Below are 19,567 nucleotides of genomic sequence, written 5' to 3' on the forward strand. Positions count from 1 at the left end.
ACACCCGACCTGTCGCCCTAACCACTGCTGGAATACACTCACGCCGAGCTGAACCCAACCGGACCATTTCAGACGAGAGGTGAGTAACTTCATCTGTCCTAGAGATCCATAATGATCAACATTAAATTGTTATTATTATTTTATTATTTAGATCTTATGTGGTGCTAAATAAAATCAACACATAACAGATTGAAATACAAAGTATATAAAAATAATGAAATATATGTGTTAAATAACAGAACAGGTATGACATTTCTTGATATGGACTCAAGAAAAAAGCTGAAAAGCTGAAACATAAATGCATATAAATTATAATAATACATTTTTATTTGCCTCATACAATACAATTAGAATTACGAATTACCTACAATAAAGAAAATACTCTTATGCAGATGTTTTCAGCTGTAATTCTCAACTTTCTTTAGGACACAATGCAAATATTATTTCTTAGTCATTTTTAAGTGTGATGTTCAGGTTCCAGAATTTAAATTTACTGACACAAAAACTGACATTTATACACAATAATAAAACACAAAATTGTATATCAAAATACACTATACGGTAATAAATATTGGAATTTTTGAATTAACGTGTTTCAGGCACAGCGATTGCTAACAGGTGTAATAAATCAATTATATAAGGGAATTAAACGCTTCCAAATTTGCAGCAACAGTTTACGGAGGGCGCTTTTTGTGCCCCTGTGCACAAAGCATGTCTATAAAGGCAAGAAATAAAGCTCTGACCTCGGTCCTCAGTCCAACTGAACATCAATCGAGGCTATATTGACCAACATCAATGCCAAGCCATACAAATCCTCTTTTGACTGAATGGGCACAAAAAGGCTAATGTAAAATAATGACATAAATATAATATAAAACACTGAAATACAGTAAAACCTGCACTTTACCTTAATTCTTTTTAATTCTTTATTGTTTCCGTATGCTTCTTAATTAGTGGAGAGAACAAATAAGCTCAGTTTAAAGAAACTCCAATGTCCTGCACAAAGCCCTGACCTTAACCCCACTGAACATCAATCGAGGATATATTGACCAACATCGATGCCCAGCCATACAAATGTTCTTTTGACTAAATGGGCACAAATTCCCTCAGCCATACTTCAAAGTCTTGGGAGAAGCCTTCTCAGAAGAGAGACTATTGTTATAGCTGATCAATCTGTTGTAATACAGTTTTACCTTGAAACTCAACGTCAGTTGGTTCTGGGAGTGGCGTTGAGTTTTAAGGTATTTTTTCCCATAAGGATGTATGAGAAACCTGTTAATGCGTTCAATGGTCCTGTGGAACTGCATATATTTTAGGCTAATGTGAAATAATGGGGTTGTTTTTGACACTTATACACTGAAAATAACATATTATATAATTTAAACGCACTGAAATACAATAAAACCTGCAGTTTACCTTAATTCTTTATTGTTTCCTTATGCTTCTTAATTAGTGGAGAGAACAAATAACAGTAATAATTAAGACAGGTTTAGTGTTTCTATGTCGTTCTTTTAATACATTGTCACTTTTTTTTTTAACTCTCGGAGAAGCTGATTCTTACAATTTCTCAGAAGCTTGAGCTGTAACACAAGTTTAAAAATAAAACAGGAGAAAAATCCAGATAAACACAGATACGTAGATATGTGGAGCTTTCAGAGTGAATCTGGCAGTTATTCCACACAAATGCAGATTCGTCTCATGTTCGCATGACGTTTTACCGCACCGCTCAAGCCGAGCGCTGAGCAAAGCAGCAGTCGCACACACGTTGAGTTTAAGGGTACAAATTTCTCGACGAAGGGCGTTGAGTTTCAAAGATTTCGAGTTTGGGGGACGTCGAGTTACAAGGTACCGCTGTACTATCAGATTTTGAAATGGGACATCCAACAATATCATAGTCAGGTGTCCAAATACTTTTGGCCATAAAGTTTATTTTGAGCACTCAGCCACATATACATTCAAATTCACGGCAAAATATTTCAGCACTTTAGACTTTTCTATGCCTGAAACAGTTACAATCCTGAAATAATGCAGCCCTCCGAAACCTTGTTTGTAAGGTTCTATAACTTGCAGTAAAAAAAACTTTTACTTTGGTATAATTTTAAAAACAGAATGTACAGATTATGAAGCATTTATTAATAAAATAAAAGCGTACTCTTTTCTCTGAGTTGGCATGGTCCACTGATTAAACACCAGTAAAAAAATATGTGATTTATCATTAAGCCAAAATGTAACATAATATCCCATAAACGTCTCAGAATGTAGACGTATATAACGTCTCAGACTGTATATAACTTATCCAGGGTGCAGAGACGTCTGCGCAGTTTTATACATCCCGCTCTGGAAGTTTTCCCACTGAGAAGTTGCTCAATACCCAGTGGATGTGTAAACCATGAGGAGAAATCAAGGTCGTAATCGCAATATATACTGAGGGAAGAAGATATGCTCAAAATGCCCTCTACCTAATATACAGATGTAAAAATGATAAATATATATATTCACGTTTTCGGGATTTAGCAGACGCCTTTATCCGAAGCGACTTACATTACAGTTACAGTGTACAGTCTGAGCAACTGAGGGTTAAGGGCCTTGCTCAAGGGCCCAACAGCAGCAACCTAGCAGTGGTGGGGCTTGAACCAGCGACCTTTGGATTACTAGTCCTGTGCCATTACCACTAGGCTACAGCTTGCCCTATAGATACACATATACATATTCTTGATATGACCTGAATGTGTTAGAATTTTAAGATTAAGATTTTAAGATTTAAGACACCCCCCCCCCCCCCCCCATACTATATATATATAGTATCATTCATCACTTATTCCATTCCTTTTGATTAATGTCTACCCATATGTGATCAACACCAGGTTATCTGGGGCGTATCAGGAATCCTTCATGTCAAACAACTATCAGGAAAATAGATGGTGTTTGTGTAGAATCATAATCTCTCACTTTTCATCAGTAAATGCTACAAATACAACAGGATCTGTGGACTTCCTTTAAGGTCGTGTTTATACTTGTAGTTCTGTTTCCCTTGGTTTGCTTAGTGTTCACGCTCACAAATATACATTCATTCATTCATTCATTCGTTTTCTTAACCCGCTTATCCAGTTAGGGTCGTGGGGGGGGCGCAAGGCACACAGTAACACCCTGGACGGGGTCCATCGCAGGGCAGACACACATACACACACACCTATAGGGTATAATTCAGTGTCTCCAGTTAACCTGACTGCATGTTTTTGGACTGTGGGAGGAAAGCGGAAGTCCCGGAGGAAACCCACACAGACACGGGGAGAACATGCAAACTCCGCACAGAAAGGACCCGGACCGCCCCGCCTGGGGATCGAACCCAGGACCTTCTTGCTATGAGGTGACAGTGCTACCCACCGATCCACCGTGCCGCCCCACAAATATACAATCAAACCAACAACAACCAACAAGTGTAAAAAAAAAAAAAAAGGTGACACAGCATTTCTATTACATACATGTTAATTGCTCGTTATTGCTCCAGGTTTCGTCCACCGCTGCTTTCTGTCCTCGACGCACTCGGTTCTCTCATGGCGCAATTAGAGTCGCATCTTGTGACATCACGTCCTGTGCTTGGTTCATTTAGACGCCTTTGATTCAGATTGTGTTCATACCTGAAACGAATTACATTTAAAATACAGAATTCATTTAAAAGTGACTGAGATCACTCTCATGAGGAAGCTTTACTCACTGTAACAAACCGCCTTAACAGAGCACCAGGGTTCATTTTAAATCCAACCAAAACGGACCTGTGTAAACACACCCTAATAGAAAAACAGGTTGAGTAACCAGTGTTAACCAGTGAAAGATGTTCAGAGTTATTATTATTAGAGATGTAATAAATGATGATATAACAGGATAATCAAACCACATAAAAGCAGCTCATGAATACAGCTCGGGTCTAATTCAGCTTTTTAGTTTGTAAATCTGGGTTTTGCGAGAACTAAATTTGTCACTTTACAACAAATATGAGACACAAAAAGCAAAAGCACGCATCTACTTTTGAAGAATGCTCAATCCATGAGTATCCAAAAATACTCAACCTGATCTCAGCCGACAACCAACTTGGATTAAAAGCCTGTGCTGTTTTTAAATGTGCTTTGCTAAATAAAAGCTAATAAAACTGGCTAAGACGAATACAAGTTCTCGAGAGACGAGTTTTCAGCGTTCAGCCCATGTGCTGCAGTGGCTTGCACCGCTCTTAGCGAGGACTGAGGTCTTGAGGTCATGTCGTGGAGTCTTTATTTTCGTTCTTTATTTAATTTTGATCGCTCATCTACTGCTGCTGTTTGAGTCGGTCATCTTCTAGACCTTCATCAGTGGTCACAGGACGCTGCCCACGGGGCGCTGTTGGCTGGATATTTTGGTTGGTGGAATAATCTCAGTCCAGCAGTGACAGTGAGGTGTTTAAAACTCCAGCAGCGCTGCTGTGTCTGATCCACTCATAGCAGCACAACACACACTGACACACCACCACCATGTCAGCGTCACTGCAGTGCTGAGAATGATCCACCACCTAAATAATAGCTGCTCTGTGGTGGTCCTGTGGGGGTCCTGACCATTGAAGAACAGCATGAAAGGGGGCTAACAAAGTATGCAGAGAAACAGATGGACTACAGTCAGTAATTGTAGAACTACAAAGTGCTTCTATATAGATAGATAGATAGAGAGACAGACATACAGATAGAATAGATAGACAGACAGACAGACAGATACTTTATTTATCCCGAAGGTAATTATTGAAAAAAAAAAAAGGCTTAAGGTAACCAAGCCAGCCAGTAGTCAAACCTAGAATCTTCTGATCCGTAGTCAGACGTGTTATCCATTGCGCCACTGGCCCCTCTGTTTTGTTTAATAAATGAAAACACTAAAATTAAAAAAAGGATGCAAAACACACAAAAATGTATTAAAAACTACATTATGGATATGTTAGATACCTTATCGTAACAGGCAGAGCTAACAGACATTAGCAACTAATAGCTCCTAATAAAACAAGTTTATTCAAGAAGCAACAAAATATATTTAAAATGTAAAAATGACGCATCAAATGCAGCGGAATTAATCTCGGAATTACAGTCTTATTGTTTAAATAAAAAAATATCAAAATTACTGTCCTGTAAAAAATCCAGGTAAGCTGCATGTTGTGGTCGGCCAGTTTTATATAATTTACAGAGCCAATCAAAAATGAGCAAAGAAACAGCAAAACACTAAACAGCAAAAAGACGTTCACGTAATTGGTTCAAAGAATATAGCACAGGTTAAAGTAAAACAACATTCACTAGTTAGTTTAAACAGGGAGAAAATCTGGAGGGCATTGAATTGCCCACCCTGTCCCCCCTTAGTGCCAGATCTAAACATTTAAGAACCCCAGCTCCACAGAAAGAGCCGTCAGACCTTACTTGTACAGTTTGGGAGTCGAGACTCAGTGGGAATTGTGTGTCTATGTGTGTGTGTGTTCCAGTAGAATTATGGGAAGCGCGTTAAACAGTTAATGATCCGATTAATGATTTCTGTTTGGCCGTGTCCGTGACCGCTCCACCTTGCACTGTTGGGCAAAGAGGATTTACCCTGCACAGTAATCTGAGGTCTCGGTTTGGTTTCCATCATGTCAGAGGCAGAGGTTTCTCTCATTAAAGCTGCAGCCACCGCAGCCACACGGTCACCATGTTACAGTCTGAGACCGGTCCAATTTAATCGTCTAGCACTTTTTACAGTGAATGTCTAGGTCTAGACAGTGGAGGAAAAACACGGCAGTCTTCTAGTGGTTCGTGACTTGTTTTTCTTCAGACCACTGTACTGTACTGGCATTGACTTGCTGTCTGGGCGAAATTTCAACCCAGTCGTCTGGCCATAATGAGTCTGTTCCTATCAGAGTCGCTCAGGTCTTTACGCTTAACTACCATCTATCTATTTCCTCGGCTGCTCCCGTTAGGGGTCGCCGGCGGCTCATGATCCGCGTTATTGATTTGGCACAGTTTTTACCCCGGATGCCCTTCCTGACACGACCCTCCTTATTTATCCGGGCTTGATACCAGCACTACAACGCACTGGTTTATGTATTCTAGAGGCCAGGTACCTACAGGACAATTCAGTGTCTCCAATTAACCTGGCTGCATGTTTTTGGACTGTGGGAGGAAACCGGAGCGTCCGGAGGAAACCCACGCAGAAACAAGGAGAACATGCAAACTCCGCACGGAAAGGACCCGGATCGGCCCACCTGGGGATCGAACCCAGGACCTTCTTGCTGTGAGGCAACAGTGCTACCCACTTAGCCACCGTGCCGCCCTACAGGGAACTACCATCATTCAGACATTCACATTTTTGGGGGTGGTCCTAATGTTTTGGCTGTGGTGTATATGCATGTATTATGTAGCACACTTTAGAGAAAAATGGGTTCCATAACACTGTATGCTTCTGTAAGGCTTACTGATTGTGCCATACCACCCCCCACCACCAAAAAAAAACAAAAAAAAACAGGTGGAATATATTTGTCAAAATAGTCCTATTTATATGGGCACAGAAAAGTAATCAGCTGAATGATATATATGTATATGAATGTATAGATAGATAGATAGATAGATAGATAGATAGATAGATAGATTAGATAGATAGATTAGATAGATAGATATTATTCAACTAAATCATATATGATATATATGTATATGAATGTGTAGATAGATATAACATAACATAACAGCAACAGTGAAATGTTTTATTTGGCTAAATATGTCACCAGATTTGTTGTTTATTAAGACCTGAATATTTAAGACTGTTTAGATGTATTAATTAACAGTTTTTCTTGTTGGCAGTGAATTTCAGAATCTTATTTAGTTATTGTGATGTAATAACATCCTGTCCAGGCCTTATAACCACATAGAGCTCAGTTTCTCCAGAATAGGTTCCAGTCCCACCACATAATTAGCTACTAAAAATAAAAATAAAAAATGAATAGAACGATTGTTCATAACTGAATATTCTAAACTCTGACCCCGTGGGTGTTCTTATTCCTGTTAACATTACTCATGAACTTCCTCTTTTCTGATTGAGCGCGGGTGTGACCCAGTGAATCACTACAGAAGAGAGAAGATGATGACTTACAGTAATGCGGGTTCTATTAAATGTGTCATAGTAGGAACACACCTTTAATACATCCCATCCGATTCAATTCAATATATATATATATATTTATACAACAGGTAGTTCCGACCTTACAATCTGATTGGTTGAGAAGCGTTCTAAACGTGCTGATATTCGTGATAACAGCACGGCCTTTTCACACCGCTGGTATTACTCCGCTGACGCGTTTCCATTAACGACAAGCTTCTTGCACACAAACGCGCACGCAGGCAACACAGCCTTTTTTTCCCGGCCGCGTTTTAAATCCGTTATCTGATATACAATCTAGCGCACTGTGTAGGCAACATAACCAATTGTCTAATTCACTCTCTAGTGCACTATGTAGGGAACATATATCCATGATCTGATACACAATCTAGTGCACTATTTAGGGAACATTAATGTGTTTGTAACGCGAACAGTTAGCTTAATAGCCCTGTTAGCAGCATCTAGAAGTTCTGTTTTCACCTATATCCTTTGGTGTGTGTGCAAGAGGTTTTTTTATTTATTTTTTTTCCCTTCGGAAGTTCTTGACTTTTTCTTCTTGTTGTTCTTACCTCCCTGAAATGAGTTTTTGCAACTTGGGATGTTTGCTTTGTAGTGTTAAACTTTATATTCGTTGTGGAACTACATTTTGGCGGAAGGTATTGTCAATATTAAAGCATATTTATTATGAAATTCAGGGCTTCTTTGATTTATTTTCGTTCATTATTTTGTAAAAACTGTTGTATAAAAGCAATAGAACACTTGAGGTCGTGTGTTATCGCGAATAACATCACGGCTGTGATGATCTACGGCACTCACCTTCGGTTCGTGCCTGCGACCAAATCACAGTGATGTTATTCGCGATAACACACTCCCTCTCATGTTCTATTGCTTAAATACACACACGCACGCACGCACGCACGCACGCACGCACGCACGCACGCACGCACGCACGCACGCACGCACACACACACACACACACACACACACACACACACACACCACTCTGCCAACTTATTATTCTAGGTCAGGTAAACAAGATGCTTATTTGGTTTGGGGACAAGCTTTATATCCAGTCTACACAGACTTCCCAGCATGCTCTCTGCTTAATAACTCAACAGCTTATTGTTACTTCTATAAGGATGTCATATTTATTTATATCATTTTTATACTGATGAACTGCACTCGTCAAAGTGTAGGTGATAAGATGCATACGGCTGCTGCCCACGTGTCGGAGGGGGCGTGGGTTAGCTTCGTTCTCCTCAATCAGAGCGGGGATCGGCATTGGTGGAGAGGAAGCATGAAGCAATCGGGCAATTGGATGCGCTAAAAGGGAGAAAATGCATAAATAAAATATAAAATATAAATATATAAAAAGGGTGTTTTATTTCCGTATGGAAATCTTTTAATCTAAATGTAATTTTAAATTATAAAAATGAGACAAAAGAGAAAACCCTCATATAGAAAGAATTATCAAGAAATAAAGCCACATCTAAACCTTATAGAAATCCTGTAGGGGGAGCTAAAGAGGACCCGGGACGATCTGGAGAGATCCTGTAAAGGGAAATGGTCCTAAATTCGCCGCTCTGAATTCTTAAACCTTATAAGATCTTATAGGAGAAGACTAGGTGCTATATTATGGGAATTATGGTGCTATATAATTGAATAGAATGCCCTTATTTGTCATGTATACAAATATTCTGCATGTTTGCTCAAGGGTCCAATAGTGGCCGCTCAGCAGAGCCGGGATTCGAAACCACAACCTTTAGATTGATAGTATAAAGTATTAAGAGCCATTAATATGTAAATACATTAAATGAGTGAAGCTAAGGGAGCATAAAAACATCACCAAGGGCCACACCTGGCCCCCAGTTGGACTTCCGATCTAGATTATATAGAAAAATACTGTAGCATGACTAAGACTTGACCTTGAAACCAAATGAGAACTTGATGTGTATTTAATTTTCCATGTTGGTGGTTTACCCAGCCTGATAAACCACAGGGCACCTTCAGGAGCACACACTCTCTCTCACACACACACACACTTTTAATGGTGCCCACATGCCCCGTGTAGACTGCATTTCGCTCCAGAGCAGAGTTTGCATGTGTGTGTGTGTTCTCAAGCTTTGTAGAAACAGCATCTCAGCTGGTGGCAATTATGGAAAGTAGTGTGTGTGTGTGTGTGTGTGTGTGTTTGTGCATGTAGGGGGTTAGAGCAGTTGTTTTGAGGTGACAGGGTGTGTTGTGGTTGCATGCCAATGCTCCAACACCCCGAGGCATCCCGAACGTCGCCCCCATCCAGAGCGGAACATTAACGCACCTCACGCTTGTTTTCTTAGTAAATGGACTGGAATCCGCGCTGTTTCTTTAGCGCAGAAATGCCCGAGCTTTGATTGAGCGTTTAATAATATACTATTAATTTAAGGAATGTCTGTTGCCGGCGTATTATTCACGGAAATTACTCCAGGAGCTTGGGTTGCGTTTTTCAAAGCCAGCGAGGAAGACATATTGGCTTTTAAGAGCATGTTATTATCTTAATCGAGCGGGGGTGAATTATTTTAATCTGCCAAACAGACTCGGGTCCAGTTGGAGAACCGAGGCGCTCAGGAATTCCTCGTGAATGCCGCCGCGTTTAACTCGCATGCAAGGTCAGTGCTCGCCGGAGAACAAATACGCCGAGTTAGAGACTCGGCGATACTTTACGGACTTACCGAGACGCTCCTTATCAGGGGAGCAACAGAGATTTGAATAGCAGTAAATAAAAGGCAGGATCCTGTTAAGCGGAGATCAAACAGAGTAAAGTCTGAACCTGGATAACTGAGGCAGCCAGAACGACTCGGGTAAGCTCCATGAAAGAGGGGCTGCGGGGTCACGAACCAGCAGTGTCAGCTCTCCTAGAGAGAAAGCAAAGGCCATGACCTTTAGGAAGGGTTATAGAGAGGAACAGACGCCGACCGGCAGTACCTAGTCTATAAACATAACATTAAAACCACCTCCTTGTTTCTACACTCACTGTCCATTTTAATCAGCTTTGTAGTTCTATAATTACTGACTGTAGTCCATCTGTTTCTCTACATACTTTTTAACCTCCTTTCACCCTGTTCTTCAATGGTCAGGACCCCCACAGAGCAGGTATTACTTGGGTGGTGGATCATTCTCAGCAATGCAGTGACACTCACATGATGGTGGTGTGTTAGTGTGTGTTCTGGGCAGCGTCCTGTGACCGCTGATGAAGGTCTAGAAGATGACCGACTCAAACAGCAGCAACAGATGAAGATAAGTGATCGTCTCTGACTTTACATCTACAAGGTGGACCAACTAGGTAGGAGTGTCTAATAGAGTGGACACGGTATTTAAAAAAACTCCAGCAGCGCTGCTGTGTCTGATCCACTCATACCAGCACAACACACACTAACACACCACCACCATGTCAGTGTCACTGCATTGCTGAGAATGATCCACCACCTAAATAATACCTGCTCTGTAGTGGTCCTGTGGGGGTCCTGACCATTAACGAACAGGGTGAAAGCAGGTTAAAAAGTATGTAGAGAAACAGATGGACTACAGTCAGTAATTGTAGAACTACAAAGTGCTCCTATATGGTGAGTGGATCTGATAAAATAGACAGTGAGTGTACAAAACAAGGAGGTGGTTTTAATGTTATGACTGATCAGTGTATATATGTTTAGTCCCATGCTCCCATTACACAGTACACAGGATAGTGGTTAACACTGTTTTAAATTCGTACGTACGTTATTTTCATATCATTTCTTTCCACACTGACATTATTAATAGAAAAGCGATTTCCATTCACACATTTTAAACCCTATAAAGAAAGATTTTCGACATTGTTTACATGATTTCCACATGACGTTACTTACTCCTAACACCAGTTTCCATCCACATTTTTAGAACATTTCCAAAAATGTCTTTGTGTTTGAGATGTTTGGAAAACATCTGCGCACCACCTGAGCTGCGAGGTTAACGCCAAATCCATCAGAACCAAGCCAGAGCCTGAGACCAGTAGAATCACGTACTACCCATCCATCGTCTGCGTTTAATAGTTTCACGTACTATTACAGGACACTAGGACACTGGCGTGGGGTGCGAATACAGTTAATAATAATAAACAACAAGGTTAGGACAGAAGAGACGATCAGGAATGAATCAGCAGTTTAAAACAGATCAGCATTAGATTCACTGCTTAAATATTAGAGTCGTATTACTGAAATAGTAACACCAGGAGTTTTCTGGAAACATCTGTGTTACATATTATAATAATAAAAACTCCTCCTAATCCTCATTTTTACATATCATTACATTTATTACATTTTGACCTAATAAAATCTAAGCAGTTGATGCTTAATGGCCTTGCGATGGCAACCCGGCGATGACCAACTCAAACCAGTGACCTTTCGATTTCTGGCCAGTATCGTAACCACTGTGCAACCACATTCCAGTTATTTCTGCAGCTGTTTTTTCACTATGACTAAATGATTGGAACTTCTTTGTCCAAGTTTATTGTGGGTTAATATGTCTATACACAGTGGACCAGAGGAGGCATAGTGGATAGAGCTTTCGGCTATCTATTGGAAGGTTGAGAGTTCGAATCCCACCACTGTTGGGCCCTTGAGAAAGGCTCTTAACACTCTCAGTTCCAAGGGCGCCGTACAATGGCTGAACCTATATATACCTGATATACCTGTATGCACGCACACGCACACACAGGTATATCCTGGGTACTATGTAATTGGAGCAGGAAACTATATATATATATACCTATCTCAGCAAAGAAACCACTAAACACTTATATATATATATATATATATATACACACACACACACACACACACATTCTCTCTCTATATGTGTTCTCTCTCTCTCTCTCTATATATACAGTGTATCACAAAAGTGAGTACACCCCTCACATTTCTGCAGATATTTAAGTATATCTTTTCATGGGACAACACTGACAAAATGACACTTTGACACAATGAAAAGTAGTCTGTGTGCAGCTTATATAACAGTGTAAATTTATTCTTCCCTCAAAATAACTCAATATACAGCCATTAATGTCTAAACCACCGGCAACAAAAGTGAGTACACCCCTAAGAGACTACACCCCTAAATGTCCAAATTGAGCACTGCTTGTCATTTTCCCTCCAAAATGTCATGTGATTTGTTAGTGTTACTAGGTCTCAGGTGTGCATAGGGAGCAGGTGTGTTCAATTTAGTAGTACAGCTCTCACACTCTCTCATACTGGTCACTGAAAGTTCCAACATGGCACCTCATGGCAAAGAACTCTCTGAGGATCTTAAAAGACGAATTGTTGCGCTACATGAAGATGGCCAAGGCTACAAGAAGATTGCCAACACCCTGAAACTGAGCTGCAGCACAGTGGCCAAGATCATCCAGCGTTTTAAAAGAGCAGGGTCCACTCAGAACAGACCTCGCGTTGGTCGTCCAAAGAAGCTGAGTGCACGTGCTCAGCGTCACATCCAACTGCTGTCTTTGAAAGATAGGCGCAGGAGTGCTGTCAGCATTGCTGCAGAGATTAAAAAGGTGGGGGGTCAGCCTGTCAGTGCTCAGACCATACGCCGCACACTACATCAAATTGGTCTGCATGGCTGTCACCCCAGAAGGAAGCCTTTTCTGAAGTCTCTACACAAGAAAGCCCGCAAACAGTTTGCTGAAGACATGTCAACAAAGGACATGGATTACTGGAACCATGTCCTATGGTCTGATGAGACCAAGATTAATTTGTTTGGTTCAGATGGTCTCAAGCATGTGTGGCGGCAATCAGGTGAGGAGTACAAAGATAAGTGTGTCATGCCTACAGTCAAGCATGGTGGTGGGAATGCCATGGTCTGGGGCTGCATGAGTGCAGCAGGTGTTGGGGAGTTACATTTCATTGAGGGACACATGAACTCCAATATGTACTGTGAAATACTGAAGCAGAGCATGATCCCCTCCCTCCAGAAACTGGGTCGCAGGGCAGTGTTCCAGCATGATAATGACCCCAAACACATCTCTAAGACGACCACTGCTTTATTGAAGAGGCTGAGGGTAAAGGTGATGGACTGGCCAAGCATGTCTCCAGACCTAAACCCAATAGAACATCTTTGGGGCATCCTCAAGCGGAAGGTGGAGGAGCGCAAAGTCTCGAATATCCGCCAGCTCCGTGATGTCGTCATGGAGGAGTGGAAAAGCATTCCAGTGGCAACCTGTGAAGCTCTGGTAAACTTCATGCCCAGGAGAGTTAAGGCAGTTCTGGGAAATAATGGTGGCCACACAAAATATTGACACTTCAGGAACTTTCACTAAGGGGTGTACTCACTTTTGTTGCCGGTGGTTTAGACATTAATGGCTGTATATTGAGTTATTTTGAGGGAAGAATAAATTTACACTGTTATATAAGCTGCACACAGACTACTTTTCATTGTGTCAAAGTGTCATTTTGTCAGTGTTGTCCCATGAAAAGATATACTTAAATATCTGCAGAAATGTGAGGGGTGTACTCACTTTTGTGATACACTGTATATACAGTATATATATATATATATTCTCTCTCTATATATATATATATAACTATATATCTATATCTAATATATATATATATATGTATATATATATATATATATATATATATATATATATATATATATATATATATATATATATATATATATTAGGGCTGTCGAAGTTAACGCGGTAATATCGCATTAACGCAATCTCAATTTAACGCGATTAAAAAAAATAGTGCCGTTAATGCAGATTCTAGTTCATGTTGAGACTTGACTGGTAGAACCAACGTTTTAATGTCGGACTTGCCACCGTTGTTCATTTGCGGTTTGTTAAAATAATATAACTGAGCGTCGTAGGGATGCACTTGCATAATAAAGAAATAAATACACGCTATATTCACAAGTTGTCGGGAGCAAAACACTTTATTAACTTAATCTGTTACGGCACTGAATACCGGAGTCAAGCACGCTAGTCCATGAACTATGGAAGCCCCAAAAGGGTCAAAACACACTCACTTCGTGTAGAAACGTCCACTTTTCACATTTCACTTAAAAAACCTTGTTTTCTATAACATTTACACAGATTTTATTTAATGCGATTAATCGCGATTAACTATATGAAATTCTGAGATTAATCGCGATTAAAATTTTTAATCGTTTGACAGCCCTAATATATATATATATATATATATATGTTTAGTTCCCTGCTCCCGTTTCTTTGCTGAGAAAGGTAGAAAACCTACCTTACAAACAGTAACCTTACAAAAACAGTTGGAATTTGTAGACACTGTCTGGTACTGTCCACAGTCAAGCAAGCTTTACCTTACTGTGGGCCTAAATGTCGCCAGGCTTCCGTTCTCATGTGATCAGTACCAAACTTAGTTGAGATGCCAGTTCTGGAGCAGAGGCTCCATTATAATGCAGCAGCCTCCACACCCATTGTGATGTAAAGCTTGCTTGACTGTTAACAGTGTCCTTACCTTAATGTATATTTTGACCAGGTAGATGTTGCCATGTTAATAGAAATCCCTTAATACAGTTGCAAAGGAACTGAAATCAGAAAAAGACGTACTGGTGTATGTAAACTTCTGACTTAGTGTGATCTGAATGTGCATTAGTGCATTTGTGACATGGCATTTATGACAATAAGCAAATGTTATTAAGGATCAAGAGTCCAACAATGGCAACTTGGTGATGGTGGGGCTTCCAACCAAGACAGCAACCTTCTAATCAAGACCAAGCCACAAATGTCCTTAAATATGAACGTATTTAATGTGATTTCACATACAGTATAACCTCTCACTGACTGAATTTGGTGTGATTGAACATTACAGATCCAGGTATGTGGGTTTAAGTCAAGCCTGAATTTCCGAGGCAGAAATAAACCTTCAGTTTTTATCATTCTCAAAATATGGGCTCGGACTAACGTGGGCTCAGAAATCCCATAATCCCACTACAGCTCTGGCTTCACGTCAACTTGGGTTTACTTTAGTTAGCAGCATGAGAAACCACTCAGCGTTCATTGTTTTTCTTTCTTGCCATTGTCTATTCTTTTCTCCATAATTCATCAATTTACTCTTAATAAGTCGACACTTGTTTACCATTTTCAATACAAACCAAAAACCCCAACGTCATCCATAACCGACCGAGACGTCCATGATTAGGTCTGAGAGCAGACTGTAGCACTCGGGGATAATCAGCCAAGGAGAAGCAAACCTGAAGCCAGGCCGGGTCAGGGACTCTGGGATAAAATCTACAACCCATTTATTAAACCTGACCCGCGGTTCCTCTCGCATCGTGAAACCTGATCTGGAATCAGCTTTTCTTTGTGTGTTTGTGTGTTTAAAAGCAGGGTGAGTTATGTGTCTTCTGACCAGAGGTGGGTTTAAAAGGGTCGTAAAATTAAGTCCTGCCTTTCACGAGCCGTGTTCAGAGGACCTGATTTAGAGAACCGGACCATGCTGTGATGAGACTGGAGATTGTATTGATCCCCCTTTCGCTGCCAAAACAGCCCTGACTTGTGGAGGCATGGACTCCACAAGACCCCTGAAGGTGTGCTGTGGTATCTGGCATTGAGATGTTAGCAGCAGATCCTTTAACTTCTGTAAGTTGTGAGGTGGAACCTCCATGGATTTGACTTGTTTGTCCAGCACATCGACCAAGTCAAATGTGAGGTCATCTGTCCGTGAGCTGAGACTGTAAGAGGTGTAATTGGGCAACACTCACTCACTCACTGTCTTAACCGTTTATCCAATCAGGGTCGCAGGGTTTGGGGGATCGCGTTGCTGGAGCCTATTCCAGCTTTTCAATGGGCGCAAGGCACACAGTAACACCCTGGACTGGGCGCCAGTCCATACATACATACACACATTCACCTAAAGGGCAATTCAGTGTCTCCAATTAACCTGATTGCACACAGACAGGTGAGACGACAGTGCTACCCACTTAGCCACCGTGCCGCCGCCCACCTTAAACAGTAGGAAGGATTTAAGTGGCCGCAAACCTTCGATGAATCGAACCCAGTACAGATGTTGTGATCCTGCAGATCCTACAGATCCTGCGGACTAACAAACCGCGTCCGTATATTTCCATACATTCGTGAAACCTCCTTTCCTATCCTGTTCAGGACACAGATAAGATGTTCTTGTAATGCAGCCCTGAAGCTACAGCGAGATATACGAGGCGCTTCAGTCGAGGCGGCCGTGTCACAGCAAGACATCAGAGGCCGAGACTCGCTGACGCAACGGCTCTGGCTCTCATTCATCAATTTCTGTGCAAACAAGCTCGGCCTGCCAGACCGCAGACTCGCAACCGGCTACTTATTTTGACAACGGTTAAGAGGTCGTCTGAAGCGCCATCTGAAGAGGGCTTCCAGCCACGCGGGGTTAAGCACAGAGCAGACCCGACCAGGCAAAACACGGTCACGCTCCGGCGAGGAAGCCCGACTGCCATCGCAGCGGATATCAGAGATATCGGATGCTCGGAGATGAAAAGATGGAAGAGATGGAAGAGAAACGTTCAGAAATGTTTCTGTTCCGAGACTGAGTCACACACGGATCTGCCACATCTGCTGCAAAGATGTCCACGTGATTGACGCATAGTTTTCTCTCCGGCCTCACTTGCAATCATCTTCACCCGCCGTCCCTTTGGTCCTCCTGCCCACGGCCGAAGAGACAAATTAGGCTCAATCTGAGGCTTCCTGTGTTCAGGAAACAATACGAAGCTCTTAAATCTCTGGGGACTCTCTGGAGTCTCAGAGGAGGGTGAACGTCGCACCTCAGAACAGTGATGGTGTTTGGGACAGTGGTAGCCCAGTGGGTAGAGCTTTGGGCTATCAAACCGGAAGATTGGCGGATTAGCCACTGTTGGGTCCTTGAGCAAGGCCCTTACCCTGTCTGCTCCAGGGCCGCCGTACGATGGCTGACCCTGCGCTCTGACCCCAGCTTCCAAACAAGCTGGGATATGCAAAGAAAGAATTTCATTGTACTGTACACCTGTATATGTATATATGACAAATAAAGGACATCTATATATCTATCTAGAAAGGCAGCGAGTTCTACAGGTCCATGAATCAGCTCAGCACCAGTTCGTCTCTCTAACGTAATCCAAGCAATCCAAGTCCAGCTGCAAAGGTTTACACGTTCGTGACATTTATCACCCGCGGAGGGGCGAAGTGTTTCTCTAAAGGAGTCAGATTTGGTGAAATCGACTTCCTTCGCTCCCCCGTCTCTGATTAATACACACATTTGTTTCAGAGGAGGCTTTTTGAAGCGGCGAAGCGGCCGACCGCCGTGACGGCTCATTTAAACGAATTTTGTCCTCGTGCGACGTTCATTTCCTCTCTTCACTCGACCAAAGCGAACAGACTTTTTCTAGATGATGCTATAAGCTAAGAGCGATGTCTGTCTGGGTACGAATCGAACTCTCATTACCGTGAGTTTAACAAATTTTTGTGGAAGACGGTATAAGGGCAAAGCTTTAAATTTTGCTTTATTAAATAATGCGACATACACTGATCAGCCATAACATTAAAACCACCTCCTTTTTTCTACACTCACTGTTCATTTTATCAGCTCCACTTACCATATAGAAGCACTTTGTAGTTCTACAATTACTGACTGTAGTCCATCTGTTACTCTGCATACTTTTTACCCTGCTTTCATGTTGTTCTTCAATGGTCAAGACCCTCTACAGACAGGACCACTACAGAGCAGGTATTATTTTAGGTGGTGGATCATTCTCAGCACTGCAGTGACACTGACATGGTGGTGGAGTGTTAGTGTGTGTTGTGCTGGTATGAGTGGATCAGACACAGCAGCGCTGCTGGAGTTTTTAAATACCTTGTCCACTCACTGTCCACTCTATTAGACACTCCTACCTAGTTGGTCCACCTTGTAGATGTAAAGTCAGAGACGATCGCTCATCTATTGCTGCTGTTTGAGTCGGTAATCTTCTAGACCTTCATCAGTGGTCACAGGACGCTGCCCACGGGGCGCTGTTGGCTGGATATTTTTGGTCGGTGGACTAGTCTCAGTCCAGCAGTGAGTGAGGTGTTTAAAAACTCCAGCAGCGCTGCTGTGTCTGATCCACTCATACCAGCACAACACACACTAACACACCACCACCATGTCAGTGTCACTGCAGTGCTGAGAATGATCCACCACCTAAATAATACCTGCTCTGTAGTGGTCCTGTGGGGGTCCTGACCATTAAAGAACAGGGTGAAAGGAGGCTAAAAAGTATGCAGAGAAACAGATGATCTGATTGGTCGATTGATCGAATACACATTGCTAATACCGTTTCCCTTACCTCTTCCCACAGGATGTGTTATAAGCTGCTGTTTTGGCTCCTCCTGGCCGGTGTGCTGTGTGTCGTGTCCGAGACTCGCAAGAACCGCCCTCAGGGTTCGATCCCGTCCCCGTTCAAAGCCAGCTCCAACACGTCCGACCGCCGCGGCCGCAAGCAGGAAGTGCTGGCCTCCAGTCAGGAAGCCCTGGTGGTGACGGAGAGGAAGTACCTGAAGAGCGACTGGTGCAAGACGCAGCCCCTGCGGCAGACCGTCACCCAGGAGGGCTGCCTGAGCCGCACCGTCATCAACCGCTTCTGCTACGGCCAGTGCAACTCCTTCTACATCCCGCGGCATGTCAAGAAGGAACAGGAGTCCTTCCAGTCGTGCGCTTTCTGCCGGCCGCACCGCCTGACCACGCTCACCGTGGAGCTGGACTGTCCGGAACTGCAGCCGCCCTTCAGGCATCGGAAGATCCAGCGCGTCAAACAGTGTCGCTGCATTTCCGTCAGCGTATCCGAATCTGGGAAGCAGTGAGACTGAAAGACGATGGCGACCCACCCGGGACGATTCATTTTATATATGTATATATAAATAAAAATATATCAAACTTTGATTTGTAGAATTTGATACGTAATATAGCGAAGCTGCTATACTTGTGAGACGTCTGTTGTTGGTGTAATTATTGTCATTCGTGTGTTGTGTTGTGTTTTCTGTGCATGGAGGGTTGGCATCTTAGGACTGAGACCTTCTGCCCTCCGTCTAATAATTTATAAAAGGTTTGCTGAAGAGGGGGGCGCCACGATAACCAAAAATCCCTGGACAGGAACGACACCCGAGGGTGCAAATGCAAAAAAGGGTTTCGGCATTCCGCTCTTTGGGACTGTTGATGACGGGACGAATGCTGACAGAGACTTGAATCGGCCAATCGTGCTGCTCACAATGACTTCAGATCATTTCCCATTCAATGAATATATCATGTATTACTAGACTGAGTATAACAGAGATTCTATATATAAGACTGTGGTACAATAAAATGTATATATCTAGAGAGAGAAATGAACTCTATATTAAAATTTATTTCAAATAGAAGGACGTTATCATTATTATTTATTACTTATTTTCTAAATG

General features: G+C 42.1%; 1 protein-coding gene across 1 annotated transcript; it reads left to right on the top strand.

Annotated features, from left to right (window-relative positions):
• On the top strand, nt 1-18,973 carry grem2b (gremlin 2, DAN family BMP antagonist b). Its single transcript, XM_063003553.1, has 2 exons — nt 1-79; nt 18,472-18,973. Exon 2 carries the CDS (start codon nt 18,473-18,475, stop codon nt 18,971-18,973), a length of 501 nt encoding a protein of 166 aa, XP_062859623.1. The 5' UTR covers nt 1-79; nt 18,472.
• Nucleotides 18,974-19,567: the final 594 nt, after the last annotated feature.

The sequence above is a fragment of the Trichomycterus rosablanca genome, chromosome 10 (assembly GCF_030014385.1).
Source record: "Trichomycterus rosablanca isolate fTriRos1 chromosome 10, fTriRos1.hap1, whole genome shotgun sequence".
Taxonomy (NCBI): Eukaryota; Metazoa; Chordata; class Actinopteri; order Siluriformes; family Trichomycteridae; genus Trichomycterus; species Trichomycterus rosablanca.